At 40.4% G+C, this 22,612-nt stretch overlaps 1 protein-coding gene across 1 annotated transcript in view; it reads left to right on the forward strand.

Annotated features, from left to right (window-relative positions):
- The first annotated feature begins 548 nt into the window (after window positions 1-548).
- The window catches only part of LOC149243603 (defective in cullin neddylation protein (DUF298)), a 39,536-nt gene continuing 17,472 nt past the window's right edge, over window positions 549-22,612 (forward strand). The window contains exons 1-2 of the mRNA XM_089374575.1: window positions 549-852; window positions 2,477-2,564. Of these exons, the coding sequence (XP_089230701.1) occupies window positions 789-852; window positions 2,477-2,564 (152 nt within the window). The 5' untranslated portion in view covers window positions 549-788. The remainder of the gene's footprint in view (window positions 853-2,476; window positions 2,565-22,612) is intronic.

Here is a 22,612-nt window from a genome sequence, read left to right on the forward strand (position 1 = left end):
AGCAAGCAACCAATTTTGTGAAAAAAAAAAGAATAGTGACATTACGACCACATAACTCTGGTTTAGATATATAGTATGAATTCATATTAAAAATATTATAATAGATAAAAATTAAATATACATAATCATATATTAATTATTTTTATAATTAATAATAATAATAATATAAATATAAATTATAATTTAATTAATATTTTATAATTTTAAATTTTAAAAATATATCTTAAAATAAGTATTTTGATGTTTATTATAAATTAATACCAACAAAATCCTTTAATTTATATAACTCAACTAATTAATTTAAAATCAACATTCAATTTAACCATTAAATTTCTTACTTAAAAAAACCGGTGGTATAACTTTACACTATACATTAACCTAGAATACTTAAAAAAACCGGTGGTATAACTTTACACTATACATTAACCTAGAATACAAAAAAGGAAAAAGGAAAATAATAATAATAAAAATGAAAAAATGTGTGTGCAGTTCAGTTCACTTATTTCGAGAAAAGCAAACCCACCACACCTATATATAATGCGAAGAGCACTCCGAATAAATTCAAGATGATATTGGAACTTCTGTAATGGGATTTTAGCGTCATATTGCAACGGGGCGGTGTTTTGCTTGAGACACATTTGACGGTTTTGCATGAGTCGCATTTGACGGAGAAGGCTTTTACGGGATCGGTAACAAGGGATTTAAGGGTTTCAAGGATTGCAGAGGCTTGGTTACTGTGGAAATTTCTGGATTTCAGTCTGTGTATTGTAAAGGATATATATTTAAGGATGCGCCGCTCATCTACAAGGAAAACGGGAGCAAATGCTGCCGCAGCGGCGAATCTCACTTCCGGTATTTTTCTTTTCCGTTCTGGCATGCATGCTTTCATGGCGTATTTTGGGTTTAATCTTGCACAGAACCGAAACCCCAAATTAATTCGCTGTGAGGGTTTGATCAGATGAATTCTATTTTGTATCGAACCGAAACCCGAGGGAATTCGGTGTGAGGGTTTTGATTGGACGTTTCATGGTTCGGGGTGCTGAAAATAATATGGAAATGTGAATTTTTGTGAGGATTAATTCGTCTGTGCTTCTACAGGATGAAACCCTCAGACAGTTTAACATGCTATAGCTTGAAAATCTTAAGGAAGTGCGGACTTCGAGGGTTGAATTTGATTGGACTCACACTAAACCTAATGGCTAAAATAAATTATGTACACATAGGGGCGGCTTTTGTGAATATATATAACTTTTCCATGTAACAAAGCACCTTACCCTTTAGCTGGTCGAGAAGGGTATATTCTCTCATCATCTTATTTGACTAGAATTGAAATCATCATTTTAGCCCGTTGGGAAGGGTATCTTATCTTATATGAGCTCATCATTTCTCATCATTTTATTTGATGAGAATTGAAATCATCATTTTATTTGTGAAAATAAATTGCACTTGTGTGGGAACAATAGCAATCATAAATAAAACCAATTGACACATTAAAGAGAAAATTCTCATCCCCTATATTACACGAACACATAGTGCCTCATTATTACACAGGAAGAAATATCAGTTGTCAGCTTCGGTGGTTTCAGCAACCTGTGAAGCATCAATCTCACTTTTAGCTAAGATGCCATGTCAAGGGGGGCACCTCTCCTACCAAAAGTCTCAGTAATTGGAGCTGGCCACAATTACGTCCTTCCTCCCCTAGACTACCCGGTGGGTGACAGGCAATCATTCTCATCATTCAATCAACATCTATTTCTCTTTTCGACTGTGGCTACCCTTTGTTTGTTGCAGGAGTGGTCTTTTTATATCCCGCGGCTGGGCTAGGGTCGGGTATTGGACGTATTTCCACCAATGGTATTCATTGACAAATCATATAATAACTTTGTGTTTAGTTTTCGTTGGTGTCCTGTATAAAATGTTTTGAACCATCGATAAATAATTTAACGGGGGAATTAAAAATACAAGCAAATGAAAACTAATGCAGGCTTAGCTTAGTGATCATCACAGGTAGCTATTACATCCCCCGTTCCACGTGTCCAGGCACTTTAATCGTTATGCTTTTTTTGTACAACCTTGAAAGCTAAACTTCATTTTGTGCTAGCATGAGTTCGGTTCTTTTATGGACGTAGTTCCACCACTGGTCTTCATTCATAGAGCATATAACATTGATGCAAGTAGGAAACTAGAGAATGCCATTTTCTGGTGGCTATTCTTTGCTGGATTTCAATTTTCTTGGAAGTTTGACATTTTTGAATTGCAGGTACCCAGATCCTTACCCTTTACCGGATCCTTACACAGTGGTTTGGCTTAAGCCTTACAAATGATTTTGCATATTAGATTATCACATGCATGATAGATTTTGATATTTGAGCTGTATATTTGTTTAGTTGTATCTTTTAGATGTTACATGGTGCAATTCAGTTGGTTTGGATTTTGATTATCTGGTCCTTGCTTATTCTGTATGTATATTGAACAGCGGCCAGCAGAGTAGCTGCAAAAGAGTTGGAACGTATAGATATCTTGTTTGGGCAATATGCGGACAAGGATGCAGAAGGCATAATAGGGTTAGTGATTATAATATTTGTTAAAACTTAATAGTAAATACATTATGTGATTTTCTTAAATTATTATTGATTATTGTTTCAACTGATTATTGCTTTATGCAGTTGCTAGCTCTCTCAAATGTCAATTTAATGAATTTAGATTTTGGTTTGCAATTGCTAGGACTGGCAAATATATTTCATCAGGCCTTTTATCCTATCTTACAGAGCCCTACCATGAATGTCTATTCCGAGAAAAGAGTGAGAGCCCTTTCAGTTTGGCAATCTCATTTTCCCAGCTTCCATCTGTAGTCTACATTCATTATCTTCTGATTAGCCAGAGCCAGAGCCAGAGCCAGAGAGTGATATCAAAGAGAGCCTCAAGTTCCCACAGTTGGTTTTCTTGCATTATTTTATATTAAGATATTTCAAAAAGAAGATATCCTAATTACCAAATGCCACAGAATGTCAATAGCCTACTATTGGCCAGAGGCAATATTTTTTAGGAACCATTAGGAACCGCCCATGTATATGTTGCATGCATTCCTGCTAAGCAGGACAACACCGTGAAGATGTCTTTTCGTGTTTGATTGGGAGGCTGCTCCCAATTAGCATGCCAAAAGTTGAGGGTGACCTGTCATTGGCCACCACTCCATAACTTTTATTTGTAGTAAACTAAATTTAAACAATGGGTCATAAAGCATTTTTGGATTCAAAACCATTTTAACAATGCAGCCATTGATTTTAGTTTTCACTGCTTTTCTTGTTCATCATGAGAAGGCATTTTAAGGCAATCATCAAAATTTTGGATTCAAATTCATCTTCAAAATGCAGACATTGATTTTAGTTCTACTAGCTTTTTGTGTTCATCACATAAAGGCATTTAAGACAATCACAATACTTCTGTAATTGTTTAACTAACTCAAGTTTCTAGAGTATAATATAACCTAAAGGCTCAAAGAGTACCAAAATAATTGTTTCATATCCTAGGCACAGTGACCTAGTTTTATTTTGAGAGAATTAATGTAATGCAGGGTGTTATAATATTGATTTAGCAGATTTGTGAAAATTATTTAGCTTGAATGCACATTTAGGTGTAGTAGTGAAAATATGACTTTCAGTCTATGATGGTTAATGTTCTTGAAAATTTTGACTAACATCCATTACACCAGCAGCAAAAATCTAGTGCTCCATCTGTCTGTATAAACCAATGTTCCACCAAGGTTTCGGGACGAGGGGGTGAGGGAGCAAGGATACGCGGGAGCGGCCTATGCAAAAGCTCCCCACCAATTTTTAGGAAACGTGGGGGGACATCAGGGTCTTAAAAACTTATAATTATAAAATATAATTTATAAATTGAGTCCACTATGACAATTGGGTTTGAATTGCTGCAAAGCATGATCATTGATATGAATATCATTATCTAATATCATATAAATATAAAATTCTAATTGATAATCGTACATGCATACATTATGATTAAAGTTTAAACCATATTGATGTTCCACTTCCTACTATGAACATTGAATACTGAACCGTGAATATTGACATAAAATTATAACAGTCAAGTCTGATACATCATACATCAAGAGTCAAAATTTTATAGAATTATAAAAGACTAAAGTCAAGTCTGATACATCAAGAGTCAAAATTTTATAGAGTCAGAATTACATAAGAACGTCAACATATCAAAGATAAACGAGCATAATTTTGCTCAAGCCTCAAGGTAATGCCCCGCTAGTCTCTGCATCCAGCTGGTGCATGAATAAATAAGGATCAACCATATAACCATCTGAATCTGAATCACTAGCATTCTCAAACATGCTAAGTGGCACACCAACCAACCCCATCTGTCTCTCATCAAGTCTCTCCTCCATATCTACCTGTGCATCATCCTCTGGATCAACATCCCATCGTGTTGTTGGTCCCTTCAAATACTCAAGTGTATTCCTATGCTCAAGAGGTAGGGCACTGTGCACATCAACTAACTTCTGCGCTCTTTTAGAGGTAAGATTGTTCCTCTTGATAGAGTGGATGAAGCTACATGTGGACCATCCTCTCTGCTGCAGAGGAACTAGGAATGTCTTGCGAATGGAGTGAGTTGCCAGGGCGAATAATGAATTAAATTTATAAAAAAACAAATTGAAACCCTAAAATATTAAAACTAATGTTAAATTTTAATTATAAACAAAAGTTTATTTAAAAAAATCGGGCCCCTCGACCCCCCCTTCGACCCCCCACGACCCCTCATGACCCCCTTTCGGAAACGACCCCTTAGCACAAGGAAATGACCCCCCGGCACGCCCCCTTGCGTACCCTATTTTTTCGGAGCGTGGGGAAACGACCCCTTCTCGTCCCTAAGTCCCCAGAGCGCGGGGGAGCTAGGAAACTAGACCCCTGGGGGGGGAGTCCCCGTGGAACACTGGTATAAACCCCATCACCTATTCGAATTATATATATATTATTTTTATTTTGTTTTTGATGTGGTTCTTGAACCCCGAAGAGTAGGGATTGCTATGTCCACAGAATATTTGTACCAGGAAAATCCACTCGAAGGGATCACTTCTTGGTAGCTCAACCACAAAATCCGAGCCCAAATAGTGTGAGAATTGAACTTGTGACCTCTCAATAACAAAGGTGCTTTAACGATGTGGACATGACCAATTGAGCTAACCTTTGAGGCTAAAATTTGGGGGTGCTCCTGCATGTCCCCCTAGTGTGCCTCCTTGTTCCCGTGCCCCTTGCTTTGTAAACTTGGTAAAACATTGCTTGAAATTGAGCATCTGAATTGTATGGCACAATATTCCTATAGATTTTTGAGTTTGTTGATATTTTCCAATATTGCCTTGAAAATAGACATTGTTTGAATAGATGGTACAAACCTTTGAGGCTAAAATTTGGCGGTGCTCCTGCATGTCCCCCCTGTGTCCCTCCTTGTTCTTGTGCCCCTTGTTTTGTAAACTTGGTAGAACATTGCTTGAAATTGAGCATCATAATTGTATGGGACAATATTCTTATTGATTTTTGAGTTTGTTGATATTTTCCAATATTTTCTTAAAATAGACATTGTTTGAATATATGGTCCATGGTTTCTTCACTAGCACAACAGAGAGGGCATCAACCTGGCCCAACCCCTCCCCGCTGCCATAATGCCAATTTGCACTTTAAAGGATTGTGTTGTTTCCAGACAAAAGACCACCACCACTTCAATTTACCTCCATTGATGTTTTCAAACTAAACTTGGTAACCAATTTTGGTAGAGAAGATTCACGCAGATTGATTTTTTGCCCACACTAATTGATCGTAATCATCTTTTGATAATCTAATCATTGAAGAAGAAAGTAATGCTACATAATTTGTCCATTCCTTTGTTGAAGCGCTAACCAGTCCAAGATCTAGAACAAACTTTCTTTGTAGCCAGTGCATTGCCAAAAGGAACAGGGTTCTTCAACCCCCATTTGCCTTGTAGCTTGGTCCTTGCAATTTGAGTCCACTTTATGAGCTCCACCCCCTCTGAGGACCGATTTATAGCCCATAAATATCTATAGTTGAGCTTCTTGATCTTTTTTAGTATACCTTTTGGGATCTTTACTATAGTCGACCAGAAAATTGGTATGCTCTTTATAACAGGTTTGATGAGAATTAATCTTCCTCCTCTTGAAAGGCGATTGACCCAAACGCTGATTCTAGCCTCGGCTTTCTTAACTATCCATGGCGAGTTAGCAAAGTTATGTATTCAATTTTGGATAGTTCCCAAATCTTTCAAATTGTCCTACAAATCTTTTTGTTGAAAATGGAGGTTTGTTGTCAGTGTATTTTTCATTGTCGTGTTGATTGTTCTAATACAACACTGTAGATTTCTCCTCATTGATTTGCATATCAGTCATGAGCATGCATCTTTCTAGTATGTGACCAAGAGAAGAAATGTTCCTTATTGTTCTTGAAAGGAAAAGGAGAATGTTGTCAATAAACAAGACATGGGATATAAGAATATGTTTGGAAATATTAACACTAGGTAAATTGCCATTCGATATTGCATCTTTAACCAATTTGCTTAGGATTTTTGTGATGGGCAAAAATATTAAAGGGGACAATATGCATCCTTGTTGAAGGCCTTTGGATGAGAAACCTAGACTTTTGAAATAGACTAAATAAAATTCATATCTCTGCCCGCAATTATTCAGGGGAAATCAAGCCAACTTGAATTTCCAATTACCTCCTAAAAGGGCTTCCTCTCAGAATAGGGTCCATAAATATTAATCACTCGCCAAATTCTTTAACTTCAAGATCAGTTAAGATGGCATTTCTTGAAGAGGAAGTGGACAACGCGGAGTACAGGTCCAAGTTTTTAATAGACCACTTGAAATTCCTTCAACATCCAAAGCATTGAAGGACCATCCCTTGAACTAATGGTTTAATGACCTGCTTGGCCTTATCGCCCAAAACCATCGTCTCCTAAAATAAAATGATATTAGGATTTTGTAATTTTAAGAGCCAAAAAAGCCTCATTTGAGGGTTCAAAGTGAAAATCCTATCCTTGAATGTCAAGAGCATCATTAAGGACAAGTCTGTAAAGTTTTGTAGATGTTCTATGCTAAGAGCAATTTCACTTTTCTCACAGCAATCATACAAGTAGATAAGCAAAATGCAGATAGAACATATAAGCAGATCTTACAGAAGACAAATCAGAAACAAGAAAAATGTATGTGTTTGTTTCGGCGGTCAACAGGATGCTTCAACCAGCAAAGTCTCCTTTGGTCAGCCAGCCCAGCATGTGTCACAACAACCCTCCAACCAGTAGATGAGTCAACCCAAGTCAGTTCTACAAAAGTCAACGCTGTCCTGAAAAGTCAACGCAGGGGCAGCAAGCTAAAAGTCAACGCAGCAGCAAAACGGTCAACCCTTTGACCTCGATTTTTGTGCCAGGTAGTATGGCCTTCAAAAATCGAACCTCCCACAAGTTTTCAGCTTGTTTGGACCAAGCGTTGACCAAAGTCAACGCTGGTCAAATTTCTGCGAAACCCTAGCAGCAGAAAAATCCTCTTCGTCCTTCCCACGTGTGGCTGAAATTCGTCCTCCAGGTAGCTCGTACTTTTTAGGATGAGAGAGGAAGATGTGAGTTGTGTTGTGATCAAATTCTCTCCAACTTTTCCTGTATATATATATCCATCAATGAGGGTGTGTGACACATTTGTTGGGCATGTGAGCCTACATTACAAAACTGGCTGACCTTTGCACATATAATTTATTAAGAATAATAAATTCAAAATATAAGTTCTGCTCATCGGATTAAGACTATTTTTATATGGATTTTACACCTCTCAGAAAGAGGAATCCAACAAAAATATTAGCCTCTTAATCTGAGCATCAGAACATGGAGTTTGGACCTAGTTGTCCAAATTTAACACTCCCTCTCAACTAGGGAGAACTCCATCTATTAGTGCAATTAACATCGTGAGTCATCCCGCCGAAACTTGCTTTGCTGGCTTCTTTATTTCAGAACAGAAGTGGGTCAGTCACAAAGACATCATTCCCCGACTGACATAATCAGTCCAGAGGTCCCAGACCTCACAAATCTTGATCCCAGATCAAGTGGTTGGACCATGCCATCCTAGATAGAGAGTACGGCAATCTCTGATGCGTCCATCAGTCTTTGCTAATAGTCTCTAGCTTTTCCACACCTCATTGGCCAAATGAGAGGTACTTCCCATGAGCGCTGAACTCAATGGGTAGGATGCATACGGGGCACAGATTAAATGAGTGGCGAACCAGCTCAATAATCACAAGGGTGGGGCAGAAGCATTATGAGTGCTTATAGCTCCGAGAAGCTATCCCCAAAGCCCCCTAGAGCTCCCAGAGCTCATCGTCCAACAGGACCCACATCATAGGGTCTTTCCACGACACCAAGACTCTCACGGAAGGTTAGGAACTTGACCTTCCCCAGGGGCTTAGTGAGAATATCCGCGACCTGCTCATCAGTTCCTATATGATCGAGCCTTACGGCGCCTCGCTGTACCATATCCCGAATAAAGTGGTACCTGATATCAATATGCTTGGATCGGTCGTGGAACACAAGATTCTTAGTCATACGAATCCCACTCTGATTATCACAGAGTATTACAGTGGTATCTAGCACATGTTGGAACAACTCACTAAAGAGCTTCCTCAACCAAACTGCTTCACAACAGGCCATACTAGCAGCAATGTATTTGGCCTCCGCGGTGCTCAAAGCCACCGACTTCTGCTTCCTGCTCATCCATGAGATCGAAGCAGAACCAAGATTGAAACAGCATTCAGATGTGCTCTTACGATCCACCACACTGCTAGCCCAATCGGCATCAGTATATCCCCGGAGTATCACACTCCCGGCAGTGTATCTCAGCCCATGGTTTATCGTGCCCCGAAGATATCTCAAAAGATTCTTGGCACCAACCCAGTGAAAATGATGAGGCTCAACCATCTGTTGACTCAAAGTATTCACTGCAAAACATATGTCCGGACGGGTGTTCACTAAGAACATCAAAGCTCCTATGAGTTGACGATACTCAGTAGGATTGGCCAAGATAGGCCCTGCAGCGCTGCCACTCAACTTCTTAAAGTTGAGTTCCATTGGTGTCGACACGGACTTACAGTCCACCATCCCAAATCTTTCCAGAAGCTTCACAATATACTTTCCTTGAGAAAGGAAAATCTCTCCAGGTCTCTGCCAGACCTCCAGGCCCAGGAAATAGTGCATCAGTCCTAGGTCTTTCATCTCGAACTCAGCAGCAAGCTCCCTCTTACATTGATGAATGAGAGGGTCATCACCTGTCAGGAAGAGGTCGTCCACATACAGCACTAGAATGAGAGGCTTTCCTTCCTCAACCTTAAAGTAAAGGTTTGGATCAGCATTGCTTCGAGTGAAGCCCAACTTCATCAAGTAACTATCCATCCTCTCATACCAAGCTCTGGGTGCTTGCTTTAACCCATAGAGGGCTTTCTTCAACCTGCAGACATAAGTGTCTCGATCTTGAACTTCAAATCCCAGAGGTTGTTCTACATACACCTCTTCCTTTATTGCACCATGCAGAAAAGCAGTCTTGACATCCATCTGATGAAGACTCCATCCTTGCGTAGCAGCAAGGGCTATGATGGATCGGATGGTGGTATATCGAGCCACAGGTGCAAATATATCGTCATAGTCAATTCCTTCCTTTTGAGAGAAGCCACGGGCAACAAATCTTGCCTTAAACTTTTCAGCACTCCCATCAGATCCATGTTTAATCTTGTAGAGCCATTTAGCGGTGACAACAGATTTGTCCTTCGGTCTCGGGACCACATCCCAGACATCATTCTTCATAATAGCCTCATATTCTTCATGCATAGCATCCTTCCAGACTTGATGCTTGATGGCTTCTTCAAAAGATCCAGGTTCAGATTGTATAATAGTACTCATGGCAGCTAGATACCCTTGGTATCTACACGGCTTCTTGCTTTCTCGGAATGTTCCCCTTGGGGCAGCATGACCCTCAGCATCTTCGAGGGTGTCCCTGAGCCATGATGGCCTCTTTCCTAGAGAAGGGGAAGGATCAATAGGGTCCATTGGCTCTTCAACATCAGGCATAGTCTCATCCTGGGGTTCTTCCAGATTTCCAGGTCTTTCTTCATGGTTTTCTTCAGATCTAGGAAGATCTACTACTTTCTTCAGGGAAGCATCTTCGTCAAAAGTGACATCATGGCTTATCTCTACTTCCCTTTGACCAGGTACATAGACTCTATATGCCTTAGAAGTCTCACTGTAGCCCACAAACATTCCTTTCTTCCCAGTAGCATCCAGCTTACTTCTCTTTTCTTTTCGCACATGAAAATAGACAGGACATCCAAAAATTCTAAAATGTGAGACATCAGGTTTCTTACCAGAGAAAACCTCTTCGGGAGTTTTGGAGTCCAAAGCGGAATGAGGGCATCGGTTTTGAATGTACACAGCAGTATTTGCAGCTTCTCCCCACAGAAACTTTGGAAGACCTTGGTCACATAGCATGGCACGGGCAGCTTCCACAATAGTCCTATTCTTGCGTTCAGCAACACCATTCTGCTCAGGAGTATATGTAGTGGTAGTCTCCCTCTTAATGCCAGCTTCTCTGCAGAAGTCTTTGAACTCATTTGACTCATATTCAGTGCCATTGTCAGTCCTCAAAATCTTGATCTTCTTTCCGGTCATATTTTCCACCAAGGCTTTGAAGGTATGGAACCACATGAAAGCCTCATCCTTCTTCTTCAAGAAGTATATCCAGGTTTTGCGAGAGAAGTCATCAGTAAATGTCATATAGTAAGAACATCCCCCCAGGGATGTTACAGGCAACATACCGGAAAGATCAGAATGGACCAGTTGCAATATCTCAGATGTCTTTGTGACACTTGAGGGGAAAGGTCCCCTTGTATGTTTTCCTTCAGCACAGCCCTTACATACACCTTTATGATTATTTCCAAAATCAGGCATCCCTGTCACCACCTTCCTTGCTTTGGGAAGAGCCTTGTAATGAAGGTGTCCAAATCTTCGGTGCCATAGTTCGGTTTGACGGATAGTATCACAAGTCATAGCTCCCAACGGACTCCCTCCAACCTGGTAGAGTGTACCAACTCTAAAACCAATTGAGATAGCTTCCTTGAAGCTCTTCTTCCACATGAGTACCTTTCCATCAGAGAAAGTTACATTGAATCCTTTGTCTTCCATGGCAGATACAGACACAAGGTTCTTCTTCAATTTGGGTACATAGAGTACATCTTGTAGATGGAGGACTTGTCCTTGAGACAAGTGGAGGGTCACAGTCCCGGTCCCTTTCACAGGATAAGTGGCATTATCCCCAAGGGCAATTTCTAGATTAGTATCCCTTTCAACCATGTCAGAAAGTGCTTCCTTGAATCCGGTGATGTGTCTTGAGGCACCACTATCGATTAGCCAGACGTCCATAGTGTCGGGCGGAGATGCAGCTGAGAGAGCAGATATTAGAATATACTCATTTCTTTTATCAACAACATTAGACTCCTCATACCTGGTATTTCTGGTCCTTTTAGAAGGTGGATGGTTTCCTTCAAAGTGAGCCTTCCTCTTTCCTTTGGATTTGTCATTTCTTTGATTCCCATTCCTTCGGTTGTTGTTGTTGTCGTCACTATCGGGAGAATTCTTCTGGAAGGGGCATTCTCTAGCATAGTGTCCAGTCCTATGGTAGGTGAAACATTTACCCTTCTTCTTTTGAGTCTTAGTCCTTCCTTTGTCCTTGGAACCACCAGAGTTCTTCTTTCGGGAATGAGCAACATAGGCAACATTTCTTTCATTATCAAATTCCTTCATCCTTGTTTCTTCTTGCATACATCTAGACAGAAGCTCATCAAAGTTAGGGATGGTATTATTGTTGAGAATGGTAGTTGTGAATACTTGCCATTCATATGGAAGTCCTCCAAGTGCGGTGAGAACCATCTCACGATCAGCTATTGTCTCCCCAATAGCTAGCAGATTGTTCCTGGTTTCGGTCAACTTCATAAAGAAAGTTTGAATAGACTCGTCTCGGCCCTTCTTCATATTCTTCAACTTGTTCTTGAGGAATAGCACTTGGTTGTTCACATTGTTTACTCGGAACATAAGTATCAGTTTGTCATACATCTCCTTGGATGTGCCTAGTTCAGATATGTAGGCAACCAGACTCTTATTTATGGATTCCCTGATCAGCAGTTTTGCTCTGATTTCTCCCTTCTTATACTTGTGTTTAACAGCAGCAGAGGCATTTGATGGAGGTTCTTGAATCTTCCCTGTCACATGATCTAGGAGATCATGATCTTCTAATTTGAGATCTAATAACATCTTCCAGGCATGGAAGTCATCACTTCCAGTCAGCTTGTCATTCTCCCTGAATTCAAGCTTAGAGGAATCCATTTCCTTCGATGATGATTGCTATAGATAGAGTTTGTCTTCACCTCAGCTCTGATACCATGTAAAGTTTTGTAGATGTTCTATGCTAAGAGCAATTTCACTTTTCTCACAGCAATCATACAAGTAGATAAGCAAAATGCAGATAGAACATATAAGCAGATCTTACAGAAGACAAATCAGAAACAAGAAAAATGTATGTGTTTGTTTCGGCGGTCAACACGATGCTTCAACCAGCAAAGTCTCCTTTGGTCAGCCAGCCCAGCATGTGTCACAACAACCCTCCAACCAGTAGATGAGTCAACCCAAGTCAGTTCTACAAAAGTCAACGCTGTCCTGAAAAGTCAACGCAGGGGCAGCAAGCTAAAAGTCAACGCAGCAGCAAAACAGTCAACCCTTTGACCTCGATTTTTGTGCCAGGTAGTATGGCCTTCAAAAATCGAACCTCCCACAAGTTTTCAGCTTGTTTGGACCAAGCGTTGACCAAAGTCAACGCTGGTCAAATTTCTGCGAAACCCTAGCAGCAGAAACCCTAGCAACAGAAAAATCCTCTTCGTCCTTCCCACGTGTGGCTGAAATTTGTCCTCCAGGTAGCTCGTACTTTTTAGGATGAGAGAGGAAGATGTGAGTTGTGTTGTGATCAAATTCTCTCCAACTTTTCCTGTATATATATATCCATCAATGAGGGTGTGTGACACATCTGTTGGGCATGTGAGCCTACATTACAAAACTGGCTGACCTTTGCACATATAATTTATTAAGAATAATAAATTCAAAATATAAGTTCTGCTCATCGGATTAAGACTATTTTTATATGGATTTTACACCTCTCAGAAAGAGGAATCCAACAAAAATATTAGCCTCTTAATCTGAGCATCAGAACATGGAGTTTGGACCTAGTTGTCCAAATTTAACAAAGTCTAGGAGGAGGAGTGCCAGTTAGAGACTTTGTATTTTCCAAATCATAAGAATAAGGATTAAGTAGAATGGAAGATGCAATAGGAAGGTCATTAGTGGTTGTGCCAGTTGATGTTTGCTCTTGACCTTTGGTCTTTTGGAAAAGCACTCCATCCAATCGTAGTTGTGCGATTCAACCAGCTCAGGCTTTGTAGAAGCAAGCTTATGAAGCCTTGTGTTCAAAGAGGTTGGCAAGATGTCTGACTTTGCAAATGAAACACCTAAAAGGGATTCTCGAGTAATCGATTGGTTTTGTCCTCTTCTTTCCCCCCAAAGACACATCAACTTCTACAACCAAACCTTTCCTAAGATCCGCTTTGACCATCAACCATGCGCATTTGCGGTATTGTTTTGACAGACTACTCGATATAGATATTAATGCCCCAATTTATTTCCAATTGCCTTCATTAGATCTGAGTTTTAGAAAGATAATGGAGGGCTTAACAGGATGGCCCAAACTTTTGGGTGTGTTTTTGTGGATGAATTAAAGTTGACTCTCCATTTTTGTAGAAATAGTCTAGATTTGTCCCATATCTAGTCTTTGGATATTATCTTCGCGATGTCTTCGGCTTGGTTCAGAATTGTGCAAAACTAGCCCTTTGGGAGAATTTGATAAGTTGACATATATGAAATGGTTGTTACCCAATTCTGCTTGAACCAAACCTTTAAGGAAGCAACCCTCGCAAAGTGTCCTACTAGCGCTTTTCCCATAAGTAGCGGGATCTTTGAACCAAAATACATGAAGAAACACTCTAAATGGCCTTTAGAGTCCAAAAATAAGCATAGTACTAAACTATTGTAATGCTAGTACTAATGGCTATCATCAAAATCATCATCACCCTCCTTCTCATATTCATACTTAGCATTAATAGATTGAGTCTATAATGGGATTTTAGCTTGATTCCCTTGGCCCTGAAGGTGGAGGTATGTTCAAGTACAACCAAGAAAGGACTTCATTGACAAGTGTTAGTTCTTGGCTCTTCACAACTCACTTTGATGAAGGATCAAAGTCATTGAAAATTATGATGTTTGATTAAGGTGTCTTATTTAGTAATTGGTTATGCCTCAACCATGTCATTCAACCATATTTTGCTCCTAACGGTTCTTTTTGGTGTGTATATGCTAAAAAATGTTCTAATTCTATTCACACCTTGAAGCATCGCATGCTTGGCCCAATATCTTAATTGCAAATTATTGCAAAATAGGGCATTGGCTACCAAAGTGTTGCCACAAATAGGCCACAATAAGAGTTGAAGGAAAATAAGTATTAGCAAATGACTTTGAAACTTGGACATGGTAAAGGTAACAATACTCATTGAAATTGAGGAGCTTGCTATGTATCTTGTAGGGCCTTGGGATTCGAGACCATGCACTCAATGCATTTATGCAACCCCTATTTTACTTGCCCATCTGCTTCAGTTCTTTTTTATTGTAATGGTATATTCAAAGTTCAAAAGACAAAACATTGATTGATTGATTTTAAATGTTTGGAAAAACTATTTTAAATTCTAATGAATAATAGGGCTACTCTGAAAAATTAAAATCACAAACCTTGGGTTTAGGTAATATTTAGCTGTGTGTAAAGGTTTGTGGAGTTGTTTGTTCCATCTTTCATTGATGATCATCCATGGAGGAATATACTTTTGCCCTTTATCCCCATATGTTGCCTTTGTTGCCTCTTTAGCATGATCCATGGCCTCATAAACAAAATACATGGTGGGTTTATCAGTATCCACCTCCCACAATACTCTTAAAAGAGGCTCGCTAAATAACAATATCTCTTTTGCTTTTCCCCCCAATTTTTTTTTCAAGCACTTTGTCAACCACCTCTTTCCCTTTAGCATTTTTGATCCCTTGAGATGCATTGCATTCAACATAAGAAAACATCTTTTGCAAGTTGCCTTTTTGCTGAACAACGGATTGCAATGAAAGAAGGTTTGTTGCAAATCTTTTAATGGTTGACTGAACAACCTCTCTATCTTTAGTGTGCTTCCTCATAAGGATCAAAACCCATGAGCGGTTGTAGATGTACCTAGTGATGGATTTTGCTTCTTCCACACACTTCTTCACCCTCTCAATTTTGCCAATATCCTCAAGCATGAGGCCCAAACAATGGGGTTATCTATGGAGTCCACTAAATGATGGGGTATTTTTCCTCTAAATCCTTCCACCTGCAACATAGTTGGAGGCATTGTTTCTAATCACATGTACAACATTCTCTACCCCTACTTCCACAATTGCTTCATCCAAAGGAGGAAATAATAATTGTGCATCCTTTACGTGCTAAGATGCATCTACAGATTTTAGAAACACGCTACCTTTTGGGCAAGCAATTAAGAAATTTAAAATGGTGCAGGACCTTTGTTAAAATTGGCAATTAGGGCCAAACTCCATGTGGGTCACCTTATTTATGGTTGCTCATATTTTTCCTAGATTTCTCTCATCGAGAGGTGTAGGATTGATCTAAAGATCATCCGATTCCAACAAGTATTTATGGAGATATGAATTTATTTCTAATTACTTGACGAATTGTCAAGGTCGGCTAGCAGCTAAGTGTGTGGCACACATGCCTAGTGTTTCATATAAATAGAAGAGAGGTTGAGTCATTTGAAACTCATTCAATCACTCATCCTCTCTCTCTCATGCATCAAAGGAGCCTCTTTCTCTCACACGTGTGGTTGGAAAAGAAGATGCAGTAGGGCAAGGCAGACGCAAGAAGAAGGACGTAGGGGCTGTAGGTCATCTCTTTGACCAATGTTGACCAAGCGTTGACCATCTAGGAGTGCGGATTTGGTGTCGCTGCCTCTCCTAGGCAGGCTGCAGATTTTGGCATGAAAACCAAGGTGATTTGACCTCTAGTTTGACCGGTTTTGACTGCCCTAGTTTAGGGCAGCAAGTTGACTTCAGTCAACTGCAATTTGACTGCGTTTTCAGCGCTGTTTCTTCAAGGTGATCGAGGGTTAGCTGACCAGAAATTGACCAAACATATTGGAGGTCAATTTCCACTCATTTGACCAAGTTTGACATTGCTGATTTAGAGTTTGCTGCTGCTGATATAAAATTAGAGAATTCTGATTTTGTACTATTTCTCTCTGCTGAACTATTGAAGATAAAAGAAGATTTGATCAAAGGGTTTCCCGCATTGGGGTTTGTCCCTGGCTAGCCGCCACATCTTGTGTCTCTTGTCTTGGCTTGTTTTTTGTCGATCATTTAATGTTTTATCTGCACTTTACTTTATGTATATGTGATTGCTAATCTGTGGGTAATAAGAAGAAAAATAAGTAAACTGCCCTAAGCATAAAACATACCATAATTTAACATGGTATCAGCGCTGAGGTGAAGACAAAGGCCGAGCAAGAGCAAGAGCAAGAGCAAGAACAATCACCAAAGAGGAGGTTGGCAAGTCTATCTTAAAGAAGTCATGGGCTCCTTAACACACTTCCCTGCTGAAGACAAACTCCGTGAGAAGTCTGTCTATCACAGATGGAAGATGTCTCTCGATCTAATATTAGAAGAGCAGGAAGTGTTGGACCATTTGAGAGGCAGAATTGTTGAGCCTTCATCAAATGCATCCACTGTAGCTAGGAACAAATGGACCAAGGGAGAAGTCAAAGCAAGGAAGATCATCTGGGACTCTATCGACAAGCGCCGGGTGGCCTATGTTTCCGAGCTGATCACCTCCAAGGAAATCTACGATAGACTGGTGAGTTTATTTAAAGTTAATGATGCAAATCAAGTTTTGTTCCTTAGAAATAAGCTGAAGGAAATTAAGAAGGGCAAAGATGAGAGTATGCAAGCATATTTCTTAAGGATCACCGAGATCAAGAACAATCTCCTATCTATTGGGCAAGTAATTCCTAATAGGGAAATGACACTCACAACTCTTGGAGGACTGCCATCTGAATGGTATATATTCAGGACTACTCTTCTCAACAATAACGTAATTCCTGGATTTGAGGAATTGATGGCTAGATGCATTCAAAAGGAAACAAGGATGGAAGAGCAAGAAATGCTTGTACTTAAAGGCCATCCCTCTGCTTTTTCTTCTCATGCTAAAAAAAGAAAAGGACGATGTTACAATTGCAATAAAACGGGCCACTATGCAAGGGAGTGCCTTGATAAAAGGGACTCACACCGGGACGATGATCAAAATCGCTCTCAAAGCAACCAAAGGAATGGAAGGTCAAATGACAAAGGCAAAAGAAATGTCGGAAATCAAGGAAGAGGACAACCCTTCAAGAAGGCAAGAAACTCCAGGTATGAATCTAACACTATTAACAATAAGCAAGATGAATATTATCTACCAGCGACTCTCCCTACTATAGCTCTTCCAGACTCGTTGGGAAATTGGCTTATTGATAGTGGTGCCTCAAGGCACTTCACTGGTTACAAAGAAGCTCTCTCTAATCTGGTAGAGAAGGAGACCAACCTGGAAATTGTTCTTGGGGACAATTCAAAATATCCCGTAAAAGGCGTAGGGAATGTTACTCTTCAATTGAATCAGGGGAATACAATTCATTTACAAGATGTATTATGTACCTAATCTCAAAAAGAATCTGGTGTCCATTTTGGCAAATGGAAGACAAAGGCTACAAGGTGGCCTTCAGCGATGGCAAGGTACGTGTATGGAAAAAGAACTTTAAAGATGCTTTCACTCTTGGGTTTTGAGTTGATTCAGTATATCAGGTCGGAGGAAGTCCACTGGGTGTCATGTCTTGTGACACGTCTCTTTAGTCTGAACTATGGCATCAACGGTTTGCTCACCTTCATTATAAAGCTCTACCTGATGTGAGAAAAATGGTGACCGGGATGCCCGAGTTTAGATTAGAGCAAGAAGGCGTATGTCCAGGTTGTGCCGAAGGAAAGCTCAAAAGGGGACCATTCCCCTCGAGCCAAAGCAAGACCTTCGGTATATTACAATTGGTTCACTCAGACGTATCTGGTATGATGTCTGTGAACTCCTTGGGAGGATATTTATATTACCTCACTTTTATAGATGATTATTCTCGCAAGACTTGGATATACTTCTTGAAAAAGAAGGATGAAGTGTTCCCCCGGTTTTGGCGCTTCAGAGTCTTGATCAAGAATTAGACTGAAAAGAAGATCAAGATCTGAAGGACTGATAATGGGACTGGATATGAATCCAATGAGTTTCATGACTTTTGCAAAGAGGCTGGCATTAAGAGGGAGACTACTACACCATATACTCCTGAGCAAAATGGTGTGGCGGAAAGGAAGAATCGTATAATTATGGAAGTTGTTCGTGCTGTGCTCCATGATTGAAGACTTTCGAAGTTTCTATGGGCCGAAGCTACAAATACTGCCGTATATGTACAAAACCGATGCACTAATCAAGCATTGGGTTCCAAGACTCCCAAAGAGATGTTCATTGGTAAGAAACCTAACGTATCTCATTTTAGAATTTTTGGAAGCCTTGCATATTTTCATGTGCTGAAGGAGAAAAGGAATAAATTGGGTGCATCTGCAAAGAAAGGAATCTTCGTGGGCTATAGCGAAAATACTAAGGGTTATAGAATCTATGTGGCTGGTCAAAGGGAAGTCGAGATTAGCCATGATGTCACCTTTGATGAAGATATGGCTCTTAGCAAAGTAGACAATCTTCCTACTCTAAGAGGATCTAGAGAAGCTGACATCAGGGAACCAAAGGAAAGGGAAGATGAGACGATGCCCGATGTAGAAGAACCTATGGATCTTATTAATCCTCCTCCGCAAGAGCCTTCCTCTTCTAGGAAGAGGCCTTCATGGCTTAGGGGGACACTTGATGCTGAAGGACACATTGCACCCAGAGGAACCTTCTGTGAAGGTAAGAAGCCGAATAGGTATCAGGGATACCTGACCATCATGAGCACGATCATCCAAAATGAGCCTTCGTCATTCATAGATGTTGTCAAGCATCAATTATGGAAGGATGCTATGATCGAGGAATATGAGTCCATCATGAAAAATGATGTTTGGGATGTGGTCCCTAGACCCTAGGACAAAGCAATTGTCACTTCAAAATGGCTTTATAAGATAAAGCATGCAGTTGATGGAAGTGCGGAAAAGTATAAGGCTTGTTTTGTCGCTCGTGGCTTCTCTCAGAAGGAAGGTATAGACTATGACGAGATATTTGCACTTGTGGCCTGATATACAACCATCCGCTCGATCATAGCCCTTGCTGCTTCGCAAGGATGGAACCTACATTAGATGGATGTCAAGACTGCGTTCTTACATGGTTCGATTAAGGAGGAGGTCTATGTGGAGCAACTCGAAGGATTTGAGATTTATGATTGAGAATCTCATGTGTGCAGGTTGAAGAAGGCCCTCTATGGGCTAAAGCAAGCACCCCGAGCGTGGTATGAGAGGATCGATAGCTACTTGATGAAGTTGGGATTCACTAGGAGTGAAGCCGACCTTAACCTTTACTTTAAGGTTGTAGATGACAAGCCTCTCATACTGGTGCTATATGTTGGCGACCTCTTTCTAACAGGTGCAGACCCTCTCATTCATAAATGTAAGAGGGAGTTGCTTCTGAGTTCGAGATGAAAGACCTAGGACTTATGCACTATTTCCTAGGACTGGAAGTCTGGCAAAAACCAGGGGAGATTTTCCTATTTCAAGGAAAATACATGGTGAAAATATTGGAGAGATTCGGCATGGTGGATTGCATGCCCGTAACTACTCTGATGGAGCTTGACTTCAAGAAGTTAAGCGGTAGTGCTGCTAGACCTGTTTTACAAAATGCTACCGAGTATCGTCAATTCATTGGAGCATTGATGTTCTTGGTGAACTCTCGTCCGGATATATGCTTTGCAGTCAACACATTGAGTCAACATATGGTTGAGCCTCACCACACACATTGGATTGGTGCCAAGAATCTGTTGAGATATTTGTGGCACGATCACTTATGGGTTGAGATACACTGTCGGAGATGTGAGACTACTTGGATATACTGATGCTGATTGGGCATGCAGTGTGGTGGACCGAAAGAGCACTTCAGGGTATTGTTTATCTTTGGGATCTGCCTCGATATCCTGGATGAGCAGGAAGCAGAAGTTCGTGGCTTTGAGCACCGCCAAGGCAGAGTACATTGCTGCTAGTATGGCCTCTTGCGAGGCAGTCTGGTTGCGAAAGCTCTTCAGTGAGCTGTTTGGATTTACATTGGATACCACCGTGATCCTGTGTGACAACCAGAGCGGGATTTGTTTATCAGAGAATCTCGTATTTCATGATTGCTCCAAGCATATCGATATTAGGTACCACTATATTCGAGATATGGTGCAGTGCGGAGCAATAAGGCTCCAACATATCGGTATAGATGAACAGGTCGCTGACATTTTGACAAAACCCCTGGGAAAGGTCAAATTCTTGACTTTTCGAGAACGACTTTGTGTCGTTCAAAGACCGTCTTATGAGGGTCGAGTATGATGTATTGAGCTCTGGGAGCTCCAGGGGGCGCGGGGTACTTCTTGGAGCGACATGTCACCACAGGGTGACTCACCATCCCCTGGTGGTGCACTATGTATAGGGTAAAAGGTTCAACCTTCCCCTGCGACACCCCATGGCGATTGTGGAACAGGATGATTAGTTCTCCTATGGAACAGGATGATTAGTTCTCTTGTGGTATTAGTGAGAGTGGTACACACTCTGAGACTGACGTCGGGCTAGTGAAGGATGGTATGATACATCCTCGATCATTTCTTCTTCTTCATAGTTCGAGCAGAGCAGAGCAAAACAGGGGTCAAGCTGTGCAGGGCAGTGCATTTGATGGATGGATAGTAGCGACGGTTAGACGGATTGCAGATGGAGTTCTCCCTAGTTGAGAGGGAGTGTTAAAATTGGCAATTAGGGCCAAACTCCATGTGGGTCACCTTATTTATGTCTGCTGATATTTTTCCTAGATTCCTCTCATTGAGGTGGGTTGGATTGATTTAAAGATCATCTGATTCCGACAAGTATTTATGGAGATATGAATTTATTTCTAATTACATGACAAATTGTCAAGGTCGGCCAGCAGCTAAGTGTGTGGCACACATGCCCAGCGTTTCATATAAATAGAAGAGAGGTTGAGTCATTTGGAACTCATTCAATCACTCATCTTCTCTCTCTCCTGCGCATCAAGGGAGCCTCTCTCTCGCTCTCTCACACGTGTGGCTGGAAAAGAAGACGCAGTAGGGCAAGGCAGACATAGGAAGAAGGATGCAGGGGCTGCAGGTCATCTCTTTGACCATCTAGGAGTGCGGATTTGTTGTTGTTGCCTCTCCTAGGTAGGCCACAGATTTTGGCACTGAAACCGAGGTGATCTGAGATCTGGTTTGACTGGTGTTGACTGCCCTAGTTTGGGGCAGCAAGTTGACTTCAGTCAACTGTAGTTTGACTGTGTTTTCAGAGCTGTTTCGTCAGGCTGTTCGAGGGTTAGCTGACCAGAAATTGACCAAACATATTGGAGGTTAATTTCCATTCGTTTGACCAAGTTTGACTTCGCTGATCTAGGGTTTGCTGCTGTTGATATAAAATTACAGAATTCTGATTTTGTACTATTTCTCTCTGCTGAACTATTGAAGATGAAAGAAGATTTGATCAAAGGGTTTCACCGCATTGGGGTTTGTCCCTAGCTAGCTGCCACATCTTGTGTCTCTTGTCTTGGCTTGTTTTCTGTCGATCATTTAATGTTCTATCTGTACTTTACTTTATGTATATGTGATTGCTAATTTGTAGGTAATAAGAAGAAAGATAAGTAAACTGCTCTAAGCATAGAACCTAAGTTACAGGAAACTCCTGAAGAATTTTCCGGAAACGTGGATCCCCGTTTTCGGTACATAAACGGATACGATTCTTGTCCGAAACGCGGTAAAAACGTTTTTGTGCCGTTTCAAAAAATCGGAAACTTTAGATTTGGAATTCCTTAACATGTTAAAAAGTGTGAAAATTTGTATAGCCATAAATAAATAATAAAAATGAAGAAATCAGATTTGCAAATAAACTCACTATAAACAGAGTCTCATAAAATCTTTTCTAAATCTTTAGAAACAACGACACTCTATATATTTATCGAAGATTCTTACTAAGAAAAAGATAGATGTTCAAAAATGCAAATAAAGGGGTTTGATGGATGTCTTCGTAAAGAGATTTATTTGAGCGATTAATTTTCATCTTGGTTAAGGTTTTGTTAATTGTCATTGATTTTGCTCTTGATTTCATAAATCCCTCC

Source organism: Pinus tabuliformis, chromosome 8, assembly GCF_031772625.1.
Source record: "Pinus tabuliformis cultivar Carrire ecotype Pingquan chromosome 8, CPIR1, whole genome shotgun sequence".
Classification (NCBI taxonomy): Eukaryota; Viridiplantae; Streptophyta; class Pinopsida; order Pinales; family Pinaceae; genus Pinus; species Pinus tabuliformis.